The sequence below is a fragment of the Chamaea fasciata genome, unplaced genomic scaffold (assembly GCF_029207755.1).
Source record: "Chamaea fasciata isolate MVZ Bird 193981 ecotype frontalis unplaced genomic scaffold, bChaFas1.0.hap1 SCAF_13, whole genome shotgun sequence".
Taxonomy (NCBI): Eukaryota; Metazoa; Chordata; class Aves; order Passeriformes; family Sylviidae; genus Chamaea; species Chamaea fasciata.
Genome location: NW_027094098.1, coordinates 168,924 through 195,436, shown reverse-complemented (window position 1 = coordinate 195,436; position 26,513 = coordinate 168,924). Strand labels below are relative to the sequence as shown.

General features: G+C 43.3%; 1 protein-coding gene across 2 annotated transcripts in view; it reads left to right on the top strand.

The window, feature by feature from the left end:
- Window positions 1–26,513, top strand: part of SFMBT1 (Scm like with four mbt domains 1) — a 71,083-nt gene that overhangs the window by 32,011 nt on the left and 12,559 nt on the right. For both annotated transcript variants that reach the window (XM_066195311.1, XM_066195312.1), the window contains exons 2-12: window positions 5,130–5,291; window positions 11,627–11,721; window positions 16,241–16,481; window positions 16,846–16,934; window positions 17,854–18,100; window positions 18,809–18,906; window positions 19,666–19,767; window positions 20,630–20,780; window positions 23,211–23,293; window positions 25,139–25,265; window positions 25,935–26,048. In XM_066195311.1, coding sequence (XP_066051408.1) covers window positions 5,264–5,291; window positions 11,627–11,721; window positions 16,241–16,481; window positions 16,846–16,934; window positions 17,854–18,100; window positions 18,809–18,906; window positions 19,666–19,767; window positions 20,630–20,780; window positions 23,211–23,293; window positions 25,139–25,265; window positions 25,935–26,048 — 1,375 coding nt within the window. In that variant the 5' untranslated portion in view covers window positions 5,130–5,263. The remainder of the gene's footprint in view (window positions 1–5,129; window positions 5,292–11,626; window positions 11,722–16,240; window positions 16,482–16,845; window positions 16,935–17,853; window positions 18,101–18,808; window positions 18,907–19,665; window positions 19,768–20,629; window positions 20,781–23,210; window positions 23,294–25,138; window positions 25,266–25,934; window positions 26,049–26,513) is intronic.

Genomic DNA, 26,513 nt, shown 5'->3' with positions numbered 1-26,513 from the left:
AGAATTTTGCTGTTCAGATAAGACAACCTAAAGGAAATGTTGGTGGTCCTACCTACATAAAAGGTGATTGAGTGATTTGTTTGTCTCTGATAAATCCTTACAGAAGCAGGCAAATAAGCTGCTTTTTACAGGCCAGCTGTTTCATTTTGTGTGTGTAAAAATAATGCTTTAAAGAACTGCAAGTCAGCCAAAGGTTTCTGTTCTCTACATTAACTGGGATAATTCCTTCAGCAGCTGTGACTAATGAAATTGGTAGTATTTTTATTACTTTGTTATAAAGGCATCAAACTTTATTTTGCCTATCTGTAGTCTGCTTTCTGGGCCTTGCAGGTCTTGGAAAGATTTGGAGTGTGCTAACAATGCTAAGCCAAGGCTTCTGTGACAGGTAGTTTTCTTTCCTACAGAAACAGCTGAAACTGATTTTTTTTTCTTGTCACAGAACAGCAATTAAAATGGCTTGAAAATTTGGAATTTCGGCATAAATTAGAGATTGTAAGAAGTCTTCCACTTTGTCTTTTGTTTGTGGGAGGTCAGGTACTAGGAAGGCTTGTAAAATACTTTGTTTATACAACTGAAAGTTAAAAAATATCTAAAATGTTATTCGGGCTTCCAGCTGGTAGGGACTAAATAAGAGAAGACAAAATTATAAGGAAGGCCTCAAACCCTATTTTGACTCTAAAAGGCTTGGAAATCTAGGAGCTTGCATGAAGTATGGGACTCTGGAGACCATTTCTTGGACAAGTAGGACCTCTGCCAAGGGCTCCAGCAGGGAGGATGGAACAAGAGGGAAAGACATAGATGTGTGTACAATAATACTTTGCTTCCCAAGAAAATATTTTTAATGTCCTGTCTGACAGAAGAGTTGATGTGGTTGTTGAATGACAAAACCTGAGTCGTATTCTATGTGGCAGCTGAGGCAGGGGCTGGGGTTGTGCCCACCCTGCTCCTGCTCCTGCTCTGTGTAACTGGAGTTAAAAATCCCTCAGGTGGGGGGAGAGGAGATGGGCAAAGCCTGGATGGTTTTATTTAAACACCCCTGTGCTGGTATCTCACACCATCCCGCAGCTCTTTGGGATGTGGTGAGCTGCTCATCCCAGTGCAGCAGCCGTGATCCTGCAGACACCTGCCGATCTGCGCATCTTAAACAGTTCCTTCACAGGTATTTAAAGACTTCTTGCACCAGATGCTCTTCTGAATGTTTGTTTGCTTTTGCCTCTCTCAGCCCCGATTTCAAGGGTGAGATTTCTGTTCAAAGGAGGCAGAAATCTGCCATTGTGCCTGATTGAGGTGGTTGCTGATCTGCTGTGGCAGGTAATCACCTGTATCATTCCACCGAGCTGGCAGCAGTGCTTAGCCAGAGTCTCTGGCATTTTCCCCCAGAAGGATGGGACTGTTCTAAGGAAAGGTACTGACCCCAGCGTGGGAGTTTGGGTATTTCTGTAACTGCGAGTGTATTGCTGCAAAAAGGTGAATGAAACTCACACTGAATAGCTAGAGAATTCATTTTCTCCAGCACCGTTGATTTTGGTTCCGGTTGAGAAATTTGCACAATATATCTCGGTTTGTGCTGAAAACACTTAACTAAGATACGAAACTCGCCAGTATACCTGGAATGCATTTCACAAAAATGTTTGTGTATCAAGTACTACACGTTGTAAGTTGAACCTACAAATAAGTTGGCTCCTACCTGAATAGATTATTGCATTGGATTCTTTTTGTGTTGTAGATTTTTTTTTTTTTTTTTTTTTTTTTTTTTTTTTTTTTTTTTTTTTTTTTTAGCAAACCACTTCAACTTAAGTTGTCGAGGTCTTTTCCGTTTTTGACTTCGTTCTGTCAGCGAGGAGTCTCAGTCGGGCTGGGTGGAGTCTCTGTGCTCCGAGCGGGTGCAAATGTGTTTTCCAAAGGGCTGATGTTTTCCAGGGGGCTGATGATTTCGGCCTGGCTTATCTCCCAGGGCAGATCACCCCATGCCAGCTGCATTTGCACCTTAGATCTGCTCATCCGTTGATAAGGTGTGTGGCCTGCGAGTACCCAGCCGCACACAAATCTTGATTCCAGCACGCTCCCCTCTTCCCCTGGAGCCGCTATCGCATCTTCATGTAACAAAAGGGAGACCTATGTTCATGATTGGCTGCAGTGGTGTTAATTAGGAAAAAGGTTAAAAAGAAACGCTTGGAGTTGTGGGGTTTTTTTTGTAGGCTGTGGGAATTGCTGGTTTCTGCAGCAATAGGAGAAGCAGAGGCGGACGAAGTGTAGGTTTGGAGCTGCGGTTCTGCACGGCAGCATCACGAATTGGCATTTTGGGAGGGGGTCTGCGCCCTCTGGGTTGGAGCCCCGTTCAGTGCAGCGCCAGGATCGGGCCCACCGTGAGTCCTGGGGAAAAAGAAAGTTACAAAAAGTCTTTAGAAGAAGTGCACGTGTGATTTCCCCTCCGAGGAAACAGCATAGTGGCTGTTTCTGGAGGTGAAAAAGCGCAGGTGAAAGTGTGAGCGGGCACGGGGAGCAGGAGGACGCTCAGCCCCTCTCCTCCCAGCTCCGAGAGCAGCAAAAGGAAGGGATCTGCCCCTCCCTTGCTGCCTTGGCAGCAGATTTTCGGGAGCAGAGCTGCAGGTTGCAGGTGCTAAAGGAGCCCTGCCCTGTCCTGGCAGAGCTGGAACAGGGCTCCTACCCGCCCGTGCCCAGAGCAGCTCCGTGGTCGGCGCGGGTTTGAAACAGATTTTCCTGGATGCCTTGGCATGAAGGAGTTCGCTGAAACCTGTTCCTTGCCGGAGCTCCGTCCCCAGTCCTGAGGGGTATCTCCTGTCCCCACTGTCTCCTGCGCCTTTGTTTTAAAATAATATTAAGCCTCAGACACCAGCTGATTTACTTTAATTCAATATCCAACTTACGTTTGATTTCTTTTCATATTCAAGTGAGCCATCTGGCTTTAATGAACTGTAACTGTTTTTAATGCTGCCTCCAGTTGCTAACATCTGAATATTTCATGTGCTGAAAGGAGATTTGAAATGCAGAAGTGAGACTGAAGAGTCCAAAGTATTTCCAAATCAGCTCTGTTCCAGCAGCACTTGTGCTCCACTTCCCTTGAGATTTATCAAAAGGTAATCTTTGGGGTGCCAGACTGTAAGCAGCAGCCATGGTGGGTGCTAATTGCAAATGCTCTCAATTTTGTGTACATAAAACACCACAACTGCTTATGAAATCCTGAATAACAACCCAACTTGACTTGGGCAGAATATCAATCAGCTTCAACAGGAGCTGCCAGTGTTTGGTGTCTTCTAAATCAAAACAGCCTCTTTGGTTTTGTGGGTTTGTTTTTGGGGTTTTTTGGTGGGGAGAGTAGTGTCCAAAATATTCTCATGTTGCAAAACAAATAAACAAAAACAAAACAAAAAAACCCCAAAACAACAAACCCAAACAAACAAAAAAAGAAGGTAGTTACATCACATAGTTTAGTTATGGAAGCCGATTGAGAGCCGTATCCCATGAACTGAAAATAGTTTAATTGCAGTTAATTCTGAGTGTACTTTGCCAGGGCTACACTATTCTAAAGCACTGGCATATCCCCAGGCTTGTTGGAATATGTGCTTTGCTCACAGCATTGCCTTTGTTTTGGCTTAGCACTGTGACAGCTGATGGATTTGGGATAGGCCATTACCAGGGCATGTTTTGATTAATGGTTAAAAAGTGTTTCGTTGGTTAGTTCTTCTCTGTGTGCTGAGCGTCGTGCCAGTAACATCATCTTCCAGCATCACTTTTTAAAAGATGGAATAGGTGGAAGCTCAGTCTGTGTAGGAGGAAGGTCTTGGGAGAGGATAGTCTGGGGACATGTGCTTGAGTTACTTTACCCTGCCCTGCTTTGTCCTGTGAGTCTGGAAGAACTGTGTGAGGAGCCAGTGGAGAGTGAGAGTGGAGCCTGTGCTTAATTTCTCAGTAAATTTTCTCTGGGTTGGGAGTTAAAGTGACTTTGTAGGTACATGCTGAGCACAGACTTTCTGAGCTGGAGTGGAGCAGGTTGGAAACATATAGCAGAAATTGGCAGCTGGGTTCCATTCCAGACACATCCCTGTGAAGCTGTAATGAATAAAAGTTATTGGTATCTTCTACACTGTAGATTTTTCTGGCATTAAGCTGCCATTCAGACGGAGCTCTTAATGAAAGCTCTTGCTACTCTCAAAAAAACTTTTATTTTCACATGTAATGGAAATTTTTGAAGTTGGCTGTAGTTTTGATTGTACTTGAACTTCTTACGTGACTGACTGGATATTTTATTCTGTTCAAGTTTGTTGATTTATTTGTGTGTGAAGGAAGCTGCAAGTGTTGTGTACCTCTAAGGGTTATCAGGTAGTCTGCATAGACACTATAGCTGTACAAAACTCAAAATCAGAGACTTTTCAAATGTGTAGGACTTCCTTTTTTAATAAGCCATTGTTATTCAAAATCTGTTCATTTCAGAAGCACAGCCTATTTTTTTAGAACCTGATTTTTAGTCCTCTGTATTATTTCAGGTATCTCACTTAAATGAAACAGGTACTTCACAGACATTCAACAAGAATGCAAAGGCTTTTTGAAATAACCTTTTTCTTACAAGAATTTTCAAGGCAATAATCTTGGTTTTACAGCTGCTCATCTCTTTGATTTATATAAAGATGTCAGTCAAAGTGTGTTATTTATAAAGAAACATGTCACCTAGACTCTTGTTTGCCATAAAACTTTGCTTTTGTGGAGAACTTTGTAAAGAAACAAAACTTGTGGTCCACTGCCAGTGAACTGGTGGGCTTGCTTTAAACCTGTTTTTACTTATTTTCTACCATTCATAATGAAATAATTATTTAATTGCTCATAGAGCTAGGTTTGTAAATTGGATATTAGGAAGAAATGTTTCCTTATAAGGGTGCTGAGGCCCTGGCCCAGGGTGCACAGAGCTGCTGTGCCTGCCCCATCCCTGGAATGTCCAAGGCCAGGCGGGATGGGATCTCAGCAACCTGGGATAGTGCACGGTGTCCCTGCCCATGGCACGGGGCTGGAAGGAGATGATCTTTGAGCTGTCTTCCACCCAAACCACCCCAGGGTTCTATCTTAAAAGTAGGTAGAAATCCCATGAAGGTTTTCTTACCAGTTGTTCCCTTCAGGTGTTTTCCAGGAACCCTTCTTGAATGTCTCAGCTGCTGTGGAAGGCGGGAGGCGACTCATGACCAGCAAACAGTGACAGCCTTGGGCTCCCCTGCTTCTGGCTGCTGGGAACAACCACCGGGCTCCTGTGGAGATGAATGGAGAACAGCAGTATGATGCAGGTAACAGTCCAGCCCAGCTCCCTGGCCAACTTTTCTAAAAGTATTAGCAATGTGGAAGGAAGATGAGCAGTGTGAGTGTCTCACAGTGCCTGTGCCTGGTGCTGTACACAGGGAGAAAGTCCAGTCTCACAGATTCTGGGTTATGTTCTGGCTGTGCGGTTGCCAGGGCTGTGTTTGTTACTGCTCTGTATCAGAGCAGGGTGTATCACTGGCTTAAAGAGAAACAAAATCTGGCCCACTTTTCTTGGTGGTTGCATTTTCAAGAAGCTGCGACTTTCCTTTTTGTGGTACCACTATGAGATGGACTTCTGAAAAGCTTGGTGGTGTTAACACTTATTTTTTTAAGGCATTTATCTTTCAGAGTGGATAATGCCTAGTTCTGACCTTGTGTTCATCTTCTTAATATTTTGGCAAGCTTTTGCTGCTGGTTGAAGAAGTCAGATAACTGAAGCTGTTTGCTGCTATTGTGATCTGTCCTGTTTTTCTAAAGTGCCCTGATGTGTCCTCTTTGATAGGCCTGTGATATCAATTCCTAACCTCCTGCAGAGTGGTTTATTATGATCAATCAGCTCAGGTTTTGGATCACATCAGAACACCAGGCCAGGAAGGGTGTTAGTCTGGGGGGGCTGGGAATACTAACAGCTTTCTGAAACGGTTCTGGAATTGTGAGGGTAGGGACCATCCATTTTCTCTGTCTTGCCTGCCATGACTTGTCCCTTTTCTCTGAGGAGGTCCCTACCTATTGCAGTTTACATAAAGCACTTTTTAATTTGTAATTATCAGTGTAAACAATTGGATCAAGATTTTATCTGAGTATTACTTTCCATCGGTACTTGTCCACCAAGCTGCTCGTCTCATAGGAAAATTCACTATTGGTAATTTTTGTACCTTTACTTTATGGAAATCTAATTGTTTTCAGTGTTGCTGAAGAAATATTAAACATAATTTTAATCTATAGTGTTTTTTAGGAGAATGCTATAGTCTGCTTTATGATGCTGAAATATGCTTTTTGATTATTAATTACAGCAAGTCAGGCAAATTGTTGTCGGTGTCACGTCCTCAAATAATCCAAAAAAGGCATCATGGATGTGGATGTAGAATTTCTCCTGGCACATGCAAATACTTTTTCCTTGCCTAGTGGAGACTGCAGGCTTCTGTCACAAAGTGGAAGAAGGAGTGAAAAAGTGTGAGGAGTTGTTTACATGGTCAGCAGTGGTGTGTCCACAGGCTGTGATAGCACATCCCTCAGTCTTAAAACCTTTACTGGTGTTTTTGCTACTTCCTCAAAAAGTGCCAGGTCACAGAGTCCTCTCTCACTGTGTGCTTTTGAATAGCTAAGGAAAGGTTTGATGCCGGTTTGTAATTACTCAGCAGCTATTTCCCTGAGCATCCTTTTGTGCCAGGTTTCAGTACAGGAGGCTGTGAAGAGCAAACAGTAAATGATGAGAGCTTTACTTGCATTCACAGATAGTTCCCTGCAAATGCCTGTGTAAGCGTAAGCACGCTGATTTTGTTGTGCCCTCTAATATTGTTTTCTGAAGTGCTTTTGAGTTACACCATCAAATCCAAACCACTGCTGGAGCATTGCCTTCATATTCTTTGACTAGTATAATTTTCTTCCACTTAATAATTTGCAGCAGCTTTTGGAGATTCTCCTCTGTTTTTCTGGTTTTACATCCAGGCTCTCTGGCTCCAAGAACCCAGACAGAGCTCAGGGCTGTTGGTTGTGATGCTCCCCTGCACTATGAGGGGAAAAGACAACTTTTATTCTTGTCACAGTCTTTCCCAACTCCTGAAATTCCAACCTGTCTTTATTTATTCATGGCCTCACAGCTGGTGGAGATGAAAAAAATTAACTGTTATTAAAATCAGATTGAACTGTATCTACATTTCAGGGTGAGAACCCTTTGGGTTAGCCTTACTGAAGTGTGCAAGACCTTCAACTGTGATGTACTTAAGTGTCCAATGTGACAGTCTTCGACTAAATCACATTAAAGATGCATGAAAGTTATTTGCAGTGAGAATTTAGCTCAAATTCAAAGATGAGAACTGCCTAGTGCAGACTGTTTCCATTTCAGATATTTTTAAGGGCTAACTTCCTTAATATTTCACTACATTCTCCAGTCCAAAGGGTGTAATTCCATATTCTTTCTCTAGCTGTATGTATCAGGGAGCAGCAGGATGTAATTTGAGATAAAATTCAGAAAGAGTGAGTGTTCCAAATAATGCCAGTAGAAAGAGTGACAAATGGGAAGTGATGCACCTGCCTAGGAAACTGCTGATATTCTTAGAGAATTTTCTCACCTCCAAAGTGGATGAGTATTCTCTACAGAACCTCTGTAGGACACTTCTCAGGTTTTACTTAAGAAAATGTTAGCTTGATTTCAAAGTTCTTCTGACACAAACTGGTTGCATGGCAAGGCCAGAGAGATGGGAATTGTGTCAGGTTTCTTCCCTTGCCTTTGCCAAAGCTGTGCTTTGCCTCTGGGCTAATGTGCTGCTCAGTCATCCTGTCTAATACAGAGAAGTTAAGTTTCCACACAGTAGAAAGCTGAATGCATTTAGGGCTTTTAAGTAGCAATTAAGGGTATGGGGAGAAAGAGTACATGTACACCCATGCAGCATTAGTTGAATAAATTGTGCTTTGGAATCAAATGCATTAAATATGGTTTTGCTTGTTGTCATCTGTCACACTGATCTGCAAGGTTTCTCACAGCAGCAAGAACCTCTGCTGTAAATGTCGGAGGTTTATTGAACATTCTGAACTCAGACTGATCGGGGTGTTTAATGCAGACATATGGCCCCTCAGGAATGTGGCTTCATTAAACTGGTCCTGTGTCTCCAGGGATCTGTTGCCCTGTGAGGACGGAGCTGTGCAAAAAATACCAGCAAAACAGCTCAAAGGCTTGATTTAAGCAGGGCCTGCTCTGCTGCCACCGTCCTGCCCATAAAACCAGGAAAGTGATTGGATTCTGACTCTGAAAGCCTTACCAGAGAGATGGTCCTTTGCTGTACTTTTGAGTGCTTCTGCATTCAGGTGTTGAAAAAGTTACTTTGGGGGCATTTCTTTGTCTATGTAGTCCTACTGCATGCCATAATTAAAAAGCTAATTTACTGCTCTCACTAAGATATGAATCCTCATACAGCGTTTTTGCTTGGAGCTTTATTCTGTGAGCTTTTCCTGTTCCCGCATTGCTCCAGAAGGAGCTGTGCTAAATAACCTGGAGTGCTGTGGCAGGTTTTGGGAAGCAGCAAAAAGGAAGGTTCCAAACCATAGCTAAGCACAGCCCTCAGCTGGGTCAGCCTCTGAAAGGGAGGAAAATTCCCCAGCTCTGCGCTCAGTGCTGGAAGTGGGAGGCTCACCACCTCAGTTGTAAAACCTTTGTCAAGTGCAAACACAAGCTGAGTTCAGCTTTTGTGAATGAATCGACAGAAAAAGTTGTGGGTGCTTTTTGCCGAAGTTTTTAAAAAATCCCTCTGACTGAAGGAAACTCCCTAAAAGAAAACGGTAAGAGTATTAAATTTACCGTGAGTGTTGGATAGGTCTATAGGGATTTATGGTGTGGTTTTTCTGTTGTTGGTTGGGTGTTTTGTGGTTTGTTTTTTTTTTTGTTTTTTTTTTTTTGCTTTTTTTGCAGGGGGTGCGGGGAGGAGTGGTTTTGGTCTTTGGTTTTTTTACGTTTGGTGGTGTGGTTTGGTTTGTTGGGGGGTTTTATTTGTTTTTCCTATGAAAAATGGGTTTCTAGTGAGCTTTTTGCTGTGCTCATGAACTGTGGGCACCGAGCAGTTCAGGGCAGCCTGAGCCCTCCTCACTGCAAGGGAAGAGCTCCTCTGGGTGCGGGACAGGCTGCAGGGACCGTGGGTGAGCGGGATGACAAAGGAGCCGCTGCCGTGGCTGATCCAGCCGGGAATGGTTTTAGCCGCAGCTAAAGGCGAAGGGTCGCCGGAGCAGCCGGCAAACCGGCTTTCCTGGGAGCTCCTTGTAGCAATTAAGTGGCAACATAAGTTACTAATTGACCCTTTCAGTGTGTGAAGTGACCTGTGCCTCATTTAAGGAGCTTAACTGCCCCTCCGGCAGTTATCTGATGATAACGGGATTGGGGACAGCCGCGGGTCCCTGCGGCATTCCCGGAGGAGCTGCTGCCTGGGAGCGGCCACACTGCTTTGCCTCCCTTCACACAGGACAAGGTTACATCGGGAAAAAACTGCAGGACGTGCTTTTTGGGGCTGGAGAAGAGCGGGGTATGTTGCTGCAGAGTGATTTTTTTTTTTTATGGTTTTCTGTGGATGGGAGGAAAATTAGAATTCGTTCCTGGGTCTGATTGACTAGAGCTGGTGTTTGTTCCCTTTTGATTCTGAAGCTGCGAACTTCAGCGTTTTTATGGTCATATAAAAAATAAAATTCTCTTTAAATGAGTTGAGAAATCTTAAGCGATTTTAACAACATTTTGCAATGAAATTGTTTTTCTTAGAACGGCTTACATCCAAAGCTTTGATCAGCTCCACCCTAATTTGCAATCAACTGTGGTCGGTGCCTTAACCTTTTATTCCCTCAAAAAAATTCTAAATAAAACTCCTTATTTATTTCTCCAGGTAATTTCTTCAGTAAGTTAAAAATTATCCCTTAAAAGTGATGGTGATATTCAAGCTCTCAATCTTTTGAGCTCTTGGACTTATGAAAGTCTAAAATAAGCAGCTGTGGTTGGTTAAAAACAGACAAAGTTGGGTTCTGGAGAGATAAGAGCCTCTTTTAAAATAGATAATGTCATCAGCAAACAACAGCTAACTGAATATACATGGTTTTGTTTTGGGAAGTGATATCTCCTAGAGTCACAATGAAAAGTCAAAGATGAGTTTAACCATCAGCCCGAGGATAAAACAAACCTATTAAGCTCAAAACTTGTAGGTTTTTAGGCTATTTAAGATAATCTCAGACTTTTGGACCAATATTTGCCTTTCTTTTGGAGGACTGGGAATTGTCCCAGAGCTTACTTAGCAGGTTGTTAGCCCGTCCAGGAGTCTGATAAGGGCATGTGGTGGTAATTAATTATTTTTCTTTTTATGTGTTATGTTTCCTACTCAAACTACTGCTGCTTGAAAGATCCGTTGCTCCCTGTCCTAGGAAAGGCACAGGGTGTAGGAAATGCCCGTGTCCTGTAACCTTTGCTGAGCTCTCCTTGGGCTTGTGATACACAGAGATTTCTCTGTTTTCAAATATAAACAAGGTATCAGGTTTCCTGGTCCTGAGAGAGGGAAAGCTCCGTTGTTCATTCATAAATACAGCTATGGTACAGATGGTGGAATCAGGCCTGAAAATGAAAATGAAAGCTCTGCTCTTGTGTGCTGTCGCTGCCACCCCGTTTTGCTGCTGAACCTCGTGTGTTGAAGTTAAAAATGCTGCTTGCGTGGGCTGGGATCCTCCCTGGCCGTCTCACTGTGTTCCTGCAGGAAAAATGTCACCTGGCTGCCTGCTGAACTAAACAGGGGACCTGAAATCCACCCTGTGTTGGCTCGGTGTCTTTTTATCAAAGTGGGTCCATGTTGGAGAAAACGGGAATAGGAGAGGAGCAGGGAAGTGGGAGGGCTAAGCCAAAACTGGGGTGCAGGGCTGGGATACAGGCTTGACAATAATAATAGAAAATTTGACTAATTTGTAGTGTTGTTTATTACAGGTGCTTGCTTTCCTAACAGCCTGAGTGGGCTTTGAACTGTGGTTTGAGTGGTTTTAGCACATTTATGCTTTAAATGCATCCCTAAATGAGGTTTTCTTGGTCCAAAGAAGCTGTTAGACTTTATGAGCAGGGCTTTTAAAGTGACCCAAGTTGAATGGACTTTATTTCAGTTATGTTTCAAGTTATTTTCTTTAGAACTACCCTGAATCTCTCTCTTTGCTTTTGGGGTTTTAGAATAGCTGAGTGCGTACTACCTAACTTTAAAAAGAGCACAGTCATATTTCAAAGGGTTTTTTAGACTTCCTTTTCAATTTCTTACTAGTGGTATTGCTCTTTCCTGGATGGTTTTTTAATTTAAAACACCAACAGTCCAGTGTGCCTGGAGTTCTGAGTCTCTCACATTTGTTGATACAAATGCAGAGCTCGTCTGCCTACGTTTCCCTCTCACAAACTGTAAGCAGGTTTGTGCTAAACCAAACTCCTCAGGGTTTCACTGCTTTCCAGACCAAGTCCAGCTTAAAAGTGCTGTTCACAGGCAACGAAAGTGTTGCCCATTTCTTGAAATGTGTTCACTGCACACTCGTGTACTCGGTCACTTGGGTTTTGCTGTGGTTTGTAGTAGCCTAGAGCTGCTGAATTAGAAGTGTTTGGCTTCTCTTCCAGATGCCGGTTCCAGTGTGGAAGAAATGGAATTCAACTGGGATGAGTATCTAGAAGACACAGGAGCAACTGCAGCCCCCCATGGATCTTTTAAACACGTGAGTAAGGGAGTGTGTGTGCTTAGCATCTCCTGTGTTGTTTCTTTGATGCACTAAGTATTCAGAGTTACTTTGAAAAAGTTGCTGCTCTCAAATTTGGAAGACTAACTAGAGTCATGTTTCTATAGAGAAATGCAGAATTTAACCTTTTTATTATTGTTTCTTGTCTTCCTCTGTGTACGTAGCACACCCACAAGTAACCCCACCTACAAGTGCTGAAATCTAAGGAGTTAAGGTCTTTTCTGCACCAGAAAAGCCTGATTTTTCTCAAGAAGCTCAAAATATTCAGTCTCTTTCTTCTTTTGTTGATTGCTCCTGCTATGGAGGAATAGCTTTAGAAAGCTGGTGGCAGAATAGATCTTGAATAGCGGAATTCAAATGTGCTCTCAAAGAATCCTTTAATGGCAGACCTCAAGGAGGCAAGGAGAAAATAACAGCTCTGCCAAACACCTGACTGTAGTAGTTAGAAAACTGGCTAGGATAATTGCTGATCACAGGCTTAATGAATAGGATGAAGTCTTGATAAGCCCTTGCCTTTGCCCTTGGACTTCTTAAATGTTTGCTGGTGAAGTCCTGGAGAGCACTGTCCCATTGGGGGAGATCTGAATGTGAAATCTGCCTTCTTGTACAGAGTCCTCAGTGAAGGTGAGCTGTACAGAGCTGGTGGCCAAACCTGTTGGTTCTCTTCCAACAATTAAAGCACCTTCCAGACTGCCAGACTGGTGACTGTGTGTGACACATTGCTTGGAAGACACCCTGTGGAGCTCAGGCTTTTGGGTCCAATACCATGACTTTAAGTATGAGAAAACTTAAATCAGCAGGAAAACAGACTGAGGTCTGTTTGTGAAGGATCACGAAGCATTTTGAGTCCAAGGGTAACCTGGAGAAATGAAGACTATTAAATAATCTGTTAAAATATGTCAGTTGTGTTAGTAGTAAAGATGCACAGAGAATACAGACTTCACAGAGGCTCTTGGAACACTGGGGTGTAATTGTAAGGGTTTTGTTCAAAGTAAAAACTTGGGTATCTCATTCCTGAAGGGTAGGAGACTGTGCTTGCTTTATTTTTCCTGGGTGTCCTGAGGCTGTAGCAAGAGCCAGCTTAGAGTGGTGGTATCCATGCAGCTCACACTGAGGGCACAGCATGGAACCAGAGCAATGGCATTTTGCAGTAATACAGGGAGTGGTCTGTCTCTTCTCGTGTGGTTTACCTCACTGGATCTCTGTTAAAGAGGCCTGCTATCATAGCTTGGACACTATCAATAAATTGTAATGCCAGCTTTACAGCAATGGCCAACTGGATTTTTTTTAATTAGAAGGAGACCCACTTTGAAATACCGCACCTGCACAAGCTCAGCTGTGTCAAGTCTGAGGTCTGGTGGCTGTGGCCATGGTTGATAAAAAATACAATTAGGTTTTAAAAAACCTCCACATTTTGTGTTGTTAACAATCTCTACCTGTGAGGAGCACAGTGCAGTTTTCTGGTGAGGTGATATGGTGGTGGAGAGTGGTTTGGTGAGGAGGTGTGGGCAAAGCCCAGCCCCTTTGTCCCACTGCCCTGGGGGCTTGGGGGGCCTGGACCTCTGCAAGGAGGTCATCAGTGAGTGTGGAAGTAGATGTCTGCACATTCAGAATGGAACTATTGGGTATTTTGTACCAGAGCTCCTTAGAATTTGTCCAGAGACCAGTGTTGATGTTCTCTGTAATAAGCTTGGCATAAAATTCTGAGAAGTTATTGCTGGCACTGAATTGACAGGCAGAGGGAGGAGCATATTTATATCAGAGTCTTGCTGTTAATAGGAATGCAGGAGTGCAAGGTCACATGCTGGGGGTTTCTGGTCCGTTAGAAGGTAATGTGTTAGAAAAGGTGGAGTAGAGAGCCTCACTGCCTCCCAGTGGAGAGTGACAGCTTGTCTGTGTGACTGAGCACTGAGACAAGGTTAGTGTCATCCCAGGATACATCAGCTGAGTGATTTTCAGTGGAGAACAGGCATGCTCAGGTGTGGCTGTGCTGGTGGTTGTGGTCCCTCCAGCTCAAATCCATGCTTCCAGTTTCTTGACTTTAGGAATGACATGTTTTTATAATCCACCGTTAGGAGAGCTAACAAGCTTTATTTTCAAAAAAACAAGAGTGGAAAAATCTGGGCTGAAGAATAGTGTTGGCACAAGAGCAAATGAACATATATGATAAATTAGTTAATACAAATGCATTTTTAAGTGGAACTGTATGGTTTCAGTTTGGTTCTTTTTAAATGCTGAAGTAGTGAGGTCCCATTACGGCTTGTGGGTGAGAAGTACCTAACTCATGTTGTAGGGGAATACATGGTCAGGTTAAGAAAATGTAATCCATGATTACACAACTTGTGTTAGCAAAGAACTGGACTTGCTGATGGGAGAAGTGGCTTCCTATATTTGTATGCTTATATTAATTCTGAAAGTTTTGCCTTGCTATGGGTAAGACGCCTTGGAAACTTTAGGCCACTTCTCAAATTGTGTTCTACTGTTTAATTTGTTAGCATTTTAAATATTAAACAATATCAAGATCAAACTGACTGTTTAGCCTAAAATGTAGCAGGAAAAAGAACTTATCAAAAAGCTGGAGCTGTAATGAATGCCGGTGTTGTTATCCCCCCAAGTCTAAATACGTTTCCTCTAGAACTGAATGCTCTTTTTTAATTCCTTTCTGCCCTTTACAACATGTGTGTGACCATGAAAAGCAAATTGGTGTTCAGCATCACCTGAACACATGTATTTACTCTGTGTGTTCTTTTTGTCTGTTCCTTATAATCTCCCTTTGAACTGAGTCTCATCCCTGGGTCTGGCTTGTGCCGAGGCAGCAGCTGGGGGAAGCACCTGCTGGGATGGGGGGACAGGGGTTGGAGTCACAGCTCCTGCCCAGCTCAGCCGCCCTCTTGGATGCAGAGGTCCCGAGGAGATGCTCTGGGGGTGCCCATCCTGCCCTGCTCCAGGGAGCCCTTGGAGGAACCCCCAGTTTGCTGTGCTCCCCCAGCCCAGCGGCGCTGCCGGGAGAGGGCGTGGGCAGCGGCTCCGACTGCGCGGTGTTCCCGGGAAAACGGCCCGGGGAGCCTGGGAAAGGCACCTGGCTGCAGGGAACGCTCCCCCTGCTGCTCCTGGTTTTGCTGAAACCTGCTCTCCCTGCCGTGAGGCTTTGTTGAAAGATTTGGTATAGGGAGCAGCACAAATTTCCCAATTCTTCAAATGCTGCGTTAAGCTTGAGGCTTTTCTCTCCGGAATCATAGCATCAAGTTTTTGGGAATATCTCTTCAGCAAGACAACTCCCTTTTTTTAAGAGACACCCTCTATAATACCACTTCAAAATGCCTGCGGTATTGAGTCCTGCTGTTTAGGTTTTTAAGAAGAGATTTCTCTAAGTAAAGGGTATTAACCCGAAAGATATGAACAGTTAACACAAGCATATGCTTTTCTTTCTGGTGTAGTTGTCTTAGTTTTATTTTTAGCAAACCAGTATGTGCTGGCTGATGAGACTGTAATAGCTATGGCAGTTACTGAACTGTCAGCACAGAACTGGGAATAAATACCCCAGAAAATATCTGCTCCATCTGCATCATACTGAAAGCCTTTCTTGTAGTTGCTTCAAAGAGGAAATGGAACTTGGGACGTCTTAAAAAAGAAGGAAAACATGAGTTACAGTCAACTGAGAACAGGGAATTGACATGTCAGAGTTTTAATTAGGACTGAGGTTCTGGAATTAAGCATAGATCAGAACATTCTATAGAGAGAGAAGAACAGGGTCCATCTGCTCTTTTGGGATTATTTGAGTTAGGCGAAGTTAGGGATATGAGAAACTTAAGGTGTTATCTTCTCTTTTAAGTCTCCCATTTCAGTGTCTCAGTCAGATTGGTCACCTGCACACAGCACACCCACATACAAACAGAGCACTCCCAGTGTTTGGTGCTATATTGTTGTCAAAGCATGAAGAATATAGACTGATGATGTTCCATGCAATTTATGTAACAGTGCTGCAGATAGAATTATTTAGGTTCTTGCATGGAGAGGTTAAAAATCCTTACTCTGCACTTTGTGCGGGTTTGTGACTTCTTAGATGAGCATGGTGGAAGAGATAGATACTGTTACCTAAGGCATGTGTGTGTACTTTAAATGGGCTTTTTGTCCAAAGACCTTGAATGACAGGGTTTAACACATCAAGTCAAAATTGTGGTGCTGAGTTTGGCCTTTAGTTTTGCTTAGGTTGACAGCCCAGCTATGAGTGGGAAAGCCTTTCAGTGTTGCAGAAATGTATTGTCCAGGGCAGAAAAATGAATGGCACAGTATTGCTTTAAGCTTGAAAAGATACTCTGAAATGCTAAGATGATTTCGTTAATGATGATTCCAGTTTGGGTCCCGTAATGTGATAAAGCTGAATTGACTGGGTGCCATTTGGCTTGAGTTTCTTTGCTAATGAACTTGTCTAAATTGTTCTGTCATTCAGCAAAGTTTCTGAGAGGTGCTCAGATGTGATGATCTTTATCCTCTTCAGGTGGATACAAGTTTGCAGAATGGTTTTGCCCCTGGCATGAAGCTGGAAGTGGCTGTCAAGTCTGACCAGAACACCTACTGGGTTGCCACCATCATCACCACGTGCGGGCAGCTGCTGCTGCTGCGCTACGACGGCTACGGCGAGGACCGCAAGGCCGACTTCTGGTGTGACATCCTGACTGCTGACCTGCACCCCATCGGCTGGTGCCAGCAGAACAAGAAGATTCTCAAAGTGCCTGAAGGTACCAGCTCTGTGTGCAGAAACAGGGGAGCACACCAGGGGCTGCTGCTTTCCTGTGTCAGCCGAGCAGGCAGCCCGTGTAGCTGCTGTGGTGTGCAGGTGCTGTTGCTGTGGGGACAGGCTTGAGGTTATCTGCTGTGTTTTCCTGAAATCCCCTGACAGAGACTTGTGGTTATCTGAATCATCACCCACCAAAATCTACTGCTTTGACATTTCCTATAAGGTTTTGTTTTGTTTCTTTAAGTTGCTGATGTGTGGCAGATTCTCTTGAATTAGGCAGCGCAAGGGTGTGGTAACACCTTGTGTCTGGATGATCTTTATCTGGCAGGAAAAATCACAGTTTTTCTCTTTCACCCTTTGCTTAGGGATCAAGGACAAGATACCTGACCAGGAGGAGTTCCTTCAGCGGGTGCTGAAGGGAGCTTGCAGTGCCCCTGCTAACCTGCTGGAGGGGGTAGGTGCTGCAAGAGGCTGCATACTGGGTTTTGTCTTGGCTTTGCCCTTCATCATTAAGGGGACCTTATTTGAATTGTCAGTTCAAATCCCTTTTTAAGTTTAGGGAGCACTGTAATATGCTGTTGACCCTAGAGTTTCATTCTCTAGGGTTTCCTATTTGTAGTATTTAATTTTTGTAGTGTTGTCCTGAAACATATCTGTTGCTGCACGTTTGGGTTGTTCATTAATCCTGGCAAAAGAAAGACCTTTTTCAACTCCCTAAGGTTTCAGTCTTCTTCCTATTCTGTTCCTCCTCCATACAGCTCTAAGAAAATAATGCTTTATTTATCTGGCTTTCATAATATCTCTTTTCTCAGTTGACTCCTTTTGCTTTGCATTGTTTTGTTTTGGCTTTTTTTACTAACGGTCACGTTATTGTTTCACTTAAAAATTACATCTTTGCTAGTGAAGGACCAAATTTTTATCCCCTGCTCTGCATTTCAAACAATATCTGCACCTGTGTCTGGTTGTAAAGTGCAGAACATAATGGTTTGTGGAAAATGCCTTTGACATCTTCATTACAGCTAACATTTCTGTCTGTGTGTTTCTGTCTAGTCATCTTTGTATGCTGGATGACTCAGTTTTAGGAAGAGATTATTCATGTTTCCTTCAAACCTGGAATATATGAATGATATTATCTCTCAAAATGATAATGAGGACTTAAGTGAAATGTGTGACTGTGTACAGGCAGTGCAGAAGCTCTGACACCAACACCAGTGATTCTGAACTTGTCACTTCTGACTTAAGTTAGGAAGGGACATGGATTTCTGTGCTTCTGTGTTCATACTTTATTTATGGAGACAAAGTGTGTGTAAAGAGGTGGGAGTATGGCAGTTGTTTTGTTCTGTTGTACAGAATAATTTGTGTTCTTTTTGTAGCTTCACAGAGGGAAAAATCCATTGGATCTCATCGCGCCCGGCTCCCGACTGGAACTGCAAAACATCCGGGATTCCCTGGAGGCCTGGATAGTCAACGTGGTAGAAAATGTTGGTGGGAGGCTGAAGTTGCGCTATGAAGGCCTGGAGGATTTGGACAAATTTGACCAGTGGCTATTCTATTTGGACCCTTTCCTTCACCAAGTGGGTTGGGCAGCTCAGCATGGATACAGCCTGCAACCACCTTTAGGTACTTGACAGCGCAGACCTTGTGTGTGGTGATCAGAGGGCAGAGGCTGCTGCTTTAGTGCTCTGAATTGTCCTGCTGGGTGCACGTGGTGGTCACATAATCCGTGTGATCTGACCAGTCCTGTACCTAATAAAATGTAGGAGAAGGTACAAAGAGTCCTGCAAGATTTTTCACCCCCTTGTTCTAAAGCTGCTAAATGCTTTTGCCTGTCAAAGCTTTCCTCCTGTTTGTGCAAAGGAAAGGAGTGAGGAAGGGAATTGCCTTCATGATTTGGTTATTTTTGCTATGTTTGTTTTCCTGGGATGGAAAAAGTCTTACGGTTTTTGAGTACTGCTCAGCAGGAGCTTTTGCACTTGAGAACCTCAAGCCTACTGGACTGATTTAGATACTGTTTAAAGATATAAAAATGTCCCTTTAAAGAAGGAACAAGTGCATGGAAGTGGAAGCAGAGGCTGAGACAGATGGACACATCTTTTAGGCATGTCCATGTCAGGGCAGGTCATCAGAGGAGGGGGCAAAAAGTGGCAGAAACACAAAGGGAGGCTTATGAGCTTGCTAGTGATGTAACATGTTTCCTGATGAGGGGAAACATTGGGATAAAGAATTTGGCAGTTTAGAGGGGCACAAATAAAACTTTATTGCTATGTGTTCTGAGGGGAAAAAGGAAGAAAAATGACTACTCACTCTTTCCCTCTCTTTTTCCTCAAGCCATTAGGTCCTTGAGGAGTGAAGCAGATTGGCAAGAGATCTTGAAGAAGGTGAAAGAGGAGGAGGAGGAGTCATCTGTTCCTACAGATCTTTTTAAGGTAGTTTATTGCTGTGGGTGATACCATGGAAATGCTGTATTCCTCAGAAATGACTCAGGGAAGTCAGTCACCCAAAATTCTTTACTTGTTTTGTTCTGTTTTTAAATTTTATTTCCTTTCTCTCTCTGGTTTAAAAATGTAATTATAAGGAAAAATAATCATACTGGTATCCGTTCTTGATAAGTTAGACAATGTGCCCATCACAGTTATGTGAGTCATTAGTTTTCATGGTTCACATGTTTTAGTCCTTCAGGTTCTTAGTTCATTTTCCTCAGCTTTGTTTGGACCCATAAATAGAAGTAGAGGTGCTGTTGCTCTTGAGTTTGTTGGGCCATCTCCAGAGCAGGATATAGATAATTCTGGAGCAGGAGCCCTGTTCTGCAGGTTAGACTGGAAATAGAGGCCTGTATAGTTCTCATTTGATGTAGTTCATGAGGAGTGCTAAAGGTTACAGGGAAAACCCTCAAAACGTTTCTGTTGACTCACGAGACCACTCTGTATTATCAGATCTTGCTTCTGTGTGGAGAATGTCAGAGAAAGAAGTCACAGGGACTCAATTTCCTGAAACTCATCAAAAACTGTCAGTCTCAGGAGGCATTGTTGGCCTTTTCATTTAGAGAAGTTGCCAGTACTGGGACATGTTGATTTCTCAGAACAAACTGATAAAAACTCCTTAAAAACTCACCCTCTTCAGTTGATTTATGAGGTGCATCTCTTTTTTGATGGGGAAGGTAATCACAGCAAAACATTACTTTCCAGGACAAACCTGTGATCGGAGTGCACTCGTTCTCGGAAGGCATGAAGCTGGAAGCTGTGGACCCCATGGCTCCCTTTGTTATCTCTCCTGCTACAGTTCTCAAGGTACCAGGGTTCTTAAACCAGTCCTGCTACGGTTCAGTTCTACTGCTACTTCTGTTCTTAAATGCTCAGGGAATTCTCATTAACTGGTTATCTTAGAATCTTGTGCTAGTTTTCAAATGAAGTGTGTTGTATGTCTCCCTCAGGGGGCAGGCTGCCTGATAAAATGACTGGTGATGGTGAAGCCATTGGATTTCAATGGAGGGGAAAAGTTCCAGAAAGATACAAGCTCAAAAGATCAAGTGATGAAAATTGTCAAACCCAGTTTTTTAAAATTTGGTATAATCCTCATAACCCGAGTATCCATCTGAAGATAGTTTTTCGGGGTTTTGCTTTTGCGAAGATTGTCATTACTGTGTACACATGACATTTAGATGGCCTGATTTCCAAACAAGGGGTTTCAAATTTGAAATGAAAACTCTCCCCACATGATCAGGTGTTACTTTTCTTGCTATTTGCTTGTCCTGCTCCTATTTACTTCAGGAGTGTAGTGGGTTTATTTGTGACAGTCCATCCTGGGACACAGTTCAGCCTTGTTGAAAGAAGCAGTTTGTTATAGAATATTAAGGCCGCAAATGCTAATTTCTGTGCTTTTTCATGAGAAAATCCCCTAAAGCACTTGATCACCTTACCTTTTAAGTGCTCAGACATTAAGTTCTATTATTTTTATTCGTTAAGTTCCTGGATAACACAGATGAGTCTGCTAGTTTATGAATCCCAAAGATTCCTTTAATTTTATTTTCTTTGTAACGCTCACAGTATTTCAATGTAAAGGGTTCCCATCGGGCAATGCTGCTGTTTAACAAAGTTATCAGAATCTGTGTCTCCCGGGAGTTCTCACAGGTTCTCTTTTGGCTGACTCCAGGTGTACAATGACAAATATTTCCTGATAGAAATGGATGACTTGAGACCCGAGCGTGCGGCCAGCCAGCGCTACGTCTGCCACGTCAACAGCGCCGGCATCTTCCCGGTGCAGTGGAGCCTGAAGAACGGGCTGCACCTCAGCCCTCCCCCGGGTATGTCTGTGCAGCCTCCTCCTGGCTGCTCCTCCTCCTCCTCCTGTGTCTGCATAGCCTCCTCACACGGGGCACCATTTGCCGAGATTTCGGCGCGTCTTCATTGAAGACTAAAAGATGGGTAACTGCAAAAGAAGTCCTTTATTGGGTTGTTACATCAGTCCTGTGAAGGCAAAGTTATCAGCGTCTGCAGAAGTTGGCAGAAGCCTTGTAGCATAAAGTCTCTAAGTCCCAAGCAACAATAGCAGTCATGGTAGTAGTAGAGGCCTCAGTAGTCCGGGTCCCATGAGCATCTTATCAGTAGCAACAACAGTGGCATTGGTGTTTTTGTGAGTCTTCTGTGTGTGTGTTCTCTGAGTAGTACACTTTCATTCTTTTTTAGGCCAGTTAGGTATATACATGAATTTTCTACATCCTTGCTGGACCAATCCTAAGTTAAGATTGCTGTACAAAGACAAACGCAAATTCTTACACAAATTCTACACATACAGCTCTCTCTGTTCTAAGAATTTCTAACAAGACTTACATTATTTTTATTATGATTAGAATTTAACTAACTCTGCAAAAGGCAGTATCACTGAACTATAAGCTAGGCACTAGGTCTCTTTCTTAATTACTAACACAGGCTCTCATTTTAAGGCACTTAGAACTCCTGTATTTATTTAAGACTAGACTTGTATTTCTACTTCTGCCCCTCTGCTTAGGACAGCACTTGGGCCAAACAATGATACTCAACAGCACAAGAAAGATCCAGTTCTGAAGATCAGGAGGTTAGAGTTTGGGGAGCTGAAATTTCAGCATGGATTTGGGAGGATGAGAGAGGCTGAGGATGCTGGTCATGCATAACAACCTGAACACTTTGAATGAATGGAGTGAGTGTTCCAGGCCTGAAAGAAATGTTGATTTCAGACTTAATTAACATATTATCAGACGCCTGTAGTCTTTGCATTGGATTTTTGCTTCTGGTCAGAATGGAACATTGTTATCCAACATTTTGTAATATTTTTAGGCTATCTTATCACTCAGTAGTTAATGAGCTATTTTTTTTTTTACCAGTGGCCTATCAGGCACTGTTGCAGATTGTTGAAACATTGCTTCAGGACATAAGGGAATAGGATAGTGTTCCTGCACTGCTGAAAAATTTATTCATTTTCTCAAACTGGAAATGTCAATGGTACTGTAAAACCTGAGCTTCTGCTCTCTTATTTGCCACCTCACAATTCAGAATGTTTTGTTTTAGCTGCTCCTTACATCAGAGGAGCTGAGACCGGAGGATGTTAGCCTCCTGCCTTTCCTTGAATAAGGTCTGAAAAGTGGCTCTGCCTGACCAGCGTTTCCTAGAATTTTGCACGTGAAAAGTGAAATCTCACTTTACAGGCATGTGACTGGAGCTGCCAAAGATTTTAAGTTTCTGTTCTTGTCTCCCTGGACATGGTGGACGTTCTGAATTGTGTAAGGTCTCAAGAGCCCTACTGGCACTGGTGAAACTGAGAAAAATGAATAATTAAGTCCTTCTGTAATTCAGCCCTTTCTGAGGAGAAGAGTCACAGAATGAGTTAGGTTGGACTGGTGAGGTCATTCCTCAAACCCTGGCTTCAGTTTTGAGCCTCTCACTACAAGACAGACATTGAGGGACTGGAGCATGTCCAGAGAAGGGACTGGAACTGGCAAAGTGTCTGGAGCCCAAGTCCTGTGAGGACCAGCTGAGGGAGCAGGAGGTGCCTGGAGAAGAGGAGGCTCAGGGGGAAACTTTGTCTCTCTACAGTTTTAGATTTTCGTGTTCATACTATATTCTTACACTGGATTTAAAATTTTGTTTGATTTCTTAAACTGTTGCCTCAAACTGACACGACAGCATGCTTTTGTGCCCCATTCCCTTCAGTTGTTTGCTTTTTGTTAGATCACAGGGAAGTCAAGTATTTCCCCCAAGAAGAATATATTTTTTCTTGGAAGGATTCTCTGTGTCCTGATGGACTCCTTGTTAAGACACTTCCCTTCAAACCTGTGCACATCTACAGCTGTTATCAGACTTGATGAGGCTCTTGGCACGTCTTACTGCTCTCTTTAATGACTTAGTATTTAACATGTCTTTGAGAGAGTAGCATGTTGGTATTGTGCACGTTTTGAGGGCCCTGTTTTAAAAAAATGGTTTCAGAGCTGACACAACAGCAATTACAGGCATTTTTTCTGAATTTCATCTGTGTTCTGTGAAAGGGGTGAAACTTCTTTGCTGTGTTTCGGTTGCTGCCTTTGTCTGCTTGGCAGATTTGTGATTCAGGTTGCAGTGGTCTGGCCTCACATGGCTCCCTGAAGCCCTAAGTCAGCTGACAGACCTGAGTGACCCAAACAGGTCTCAGTGCTCTGTGTGTCGGGTGGGTTTGAAGTGAGTCTCAGATGTTAAACTCTCACCTGGGCTCTTTGCTCTCCTAGGTTACCCTGGGCAGGACTTCGACTGGGCCGACTACCTCAAACAGTGCGGTGCTGAGGCAGCTCCCCAGAGCTGCTTCCCTTTGGTAAGGTTCTCCTGTAGGAAAATCCCCTCTGCTGCCTCAGTGACATTCCTCATTCCAGGGAGAGGAGCCTTTTGTGTGTTTCTTACTTTTTTGCCTTTCCAAGTAGAATGGAGTATTTCAGCTGGAAGGGGCCTGCAGTAATCAGTTATCCTGTCCAACGCCTGACCCGCTTCAGGGCTAACCAAAAATTAAAGGTGTTGTCCAAACACTGACAGGGATGGAGCTTTGAGCCCCTCTCTGGGAAGCCTGTTCCAGTGTTTGACCATCCTCTCAGTAAAGAAGTGCTGCCCGTTGTCAAGGCTGCACCCGCCCTGACACAACTGGGAACCATTCCCACACATCCTGTCCCTGTAGATCAGCACCTCCCTCTCCACATCCCCTCCTCAGGAAGCTGCAGGGAGCAATGAGGTCACTCCTCATCCTCCTTTTCTCCAAACTGGATGAAATTTCACCAGCTTTGTTGCCCTCCTCTGGACACATTTGAGTACCTTAACACTTCACCTGTGATAACTCAGGATGCAGAAGAGATAAGAGAGTATAAATGAGGGTGAACTGAAGCAGCTGCTTGCCAGCTTCCTAGATAGGGAAGCAGTGGACCAAATGTTTCAGTTATGATAAAGCAGGCTGAAAATAAATGTTTGTTTTGTGAAATTGAGATGTGCAAGAGTCCGTGGAAGAGACAGAGCAGCATCAATGGTTGGCAATCCTGTAACTGTGGAAACAGGGCCTTTTGATAGACCTTATTTTCATTTACTGAGGGTACTCTTTCAATCTTCCATCCTTTCAGCTTGAAAAATTAATTCCGTTGTATTAATCAATAAAAAGTCATCTTAAATTAGTACCAAATAATCATTTTACATTAACCAGCGCCTGAAGGACATGCAAGATGTTGGGCTTTTGTTGGTTCAGTGACAGTATTGCTCTCCCTCAAAGCACAATACCTTGTCAAGCAGAAAAGGGTACTATTAACACCTGCCTTCCAGTTCCGTTTACCATACTTGGGCTATTGCAGTGCTTAGAGGGAGAAATTTGAATAATTACCAGTTTTTGAAGAGAGTGTTGCTGGCTATGAATTCTTGTTGCCCTTGTTCTGTCTTGTAAACTGTGGCAACTTAGAACAGGTCACGGAATTTATTATCCTTTTTCTGAGAAGAGTTGATCACTGTAGGCTAGTTCCAGAATTCATAATGTATTGATCCTATAATTACATTGCAGAGTGGCTCTGGGAAGAAGAGTCCTCTGTCTGGCTGAGATAAATTAATTATCTTTAATTCAAGAGCTCCAGAGCTGGATAAATACCTATTCTTATGTTTTAGGGATTTTTTTTTAATATAAATGCAAACTATATTGGTGAATAAAGTAAGACCCTGCTTATCCAAAAAATGTAAAATGAGAAGAAAGCTTCCATTTCTGCCTGCCAGAACTCAGATGAGGCAGGAATGCTATTCGCATACATAAAGTGGATTTCCAAGTTAACATGATAGAATAGAGAACCTGGTCAGAATATTTGTCAGACTTATCACTCAGGTGGCAAGCAGCAGAGAATTGATTGCTGAGAATGGACTCCATCCTTTCAGTGAGCCTCAGCATCCTTATTTTTTGAGGACAAATACGTTCTTTGGTAGATCTGTCTGTAAAGCCTTTTTTAACTTAAATTCGTTGTAGTTCCTAATATATCTTACTTGTATTCAGTGTTCTAATTATCTGAAATCTTGTCTGTGTTGAATATCTTTCTGTTTTATTCTGGCACTGAGGGTTTTATATATTGCTTCTGTTCATGGATATTTGTATCCTATCCTGGATACACAGCTGGTGTCTTACTGAAGTATTCTGGCTTTTTCCTAGTTGACTTCTGACCATGGATTTAAAGAGAACATGAAACTTGAGGCTGTGAACCCAGTTGATCCTGAAGAAGTTTGCATTGCTACAGTCACCAAGTTAAAAGATTCGTACCTCTGGCTTCAGCTGGAAGGTAGGCTGATTTGGGGGAAGAGAGGAGTTCTTGCCCATCACTACCCTTGCTTGTAGTGCCATCCCCCAACCTGAGGAGTATTTGGAGCAAACTCACTGTGTTCGGGATATGGGCAGCGAGGCACAGTTTCCTCAATGAAATCACAATCAAAACCCACTTGCATTGTCTGTTTCCAGTTTGCCTTAGCTGGCACTGCTGATTTGAGCCGAAAATGGCATTTGTGCATTGCAGTGTCAGTGCTGGGCTCATGCGGCGTGCAAAGTGCTGAGCGGGGCCTTGTGACAGTTTCACAGATGAGTGACTTGCATTCTGAGCAAGCTTTGGCCAGACCTGGGAAAGAAAGTTTCTTCATTAAGATAGAGTAAGCCTGTGTCAGCTGTTCTCCATTATAATCCCATTTCTTGATTGGAAGTACATCAGCATGCACTTACTATGCACTGTGCATCTCTGCTAAACTGCGGAAGGAAAATTCCCATCTCCAGCCTTTAGGAGGAAGTAAATGAGGTCAGGAAAGAATCTGGTCAGTAAAAGGGGATGAATAAATGATTGTTATTGTGCTCCCGACACACCATAAATAAAGGCAGCTCCACTAACAAATGTACAGCAAGTGTTAACCAAATTAGCGGTTTTAATGACTTGTTTCAATTTTTCCTTTTCTAAACTGAACAGGCTCCAAGAAGCCCGTCCCTGAGTGTATAGTGAGTGTGGAATCAATGAATATATTTCCAGTGGGTTGGTGTGAGACGAATGGATATCAGCTCAGGCCTCCTCGCAAAGCAATAGGTACCAGTTCTCTTCTGTTTGCTGTGTTGGGTTAGAGCTGGTGAGACCTACCAGAGCAAATTACTGCAGAATTATTGCTGGCAACACTGAATTTGGAAACATTCAGCGTGCTCAGAGAATCTGTGTGTTGCACAACTGTCCCCCTGGGCGATGGGGCCAGTTCCAAACCCTGCAACAACTCCAAACCCCCACAGTGTTGGCTTCAGGCCCCTGCACACTGTAGGGGCCTATGGGAACAATCCACTGGCCATAACAAAGAAATCCTATCTGTGTATGAGCATCCCCCATGTTCTTTTACTTATCTCTGAACTCTTCTTGCCCTGTGTCTGACTGATCCTGAGACTGATTTTACACTTGCACTTGTGCAAAGTAAAGTTAATGCCACAACCAAACAGCGTGGAGGGTGTGCACATTCTGGAGTCAAAATAAAGGGGACTGATTTTCTCGATGGGCCAGGTGGTGATG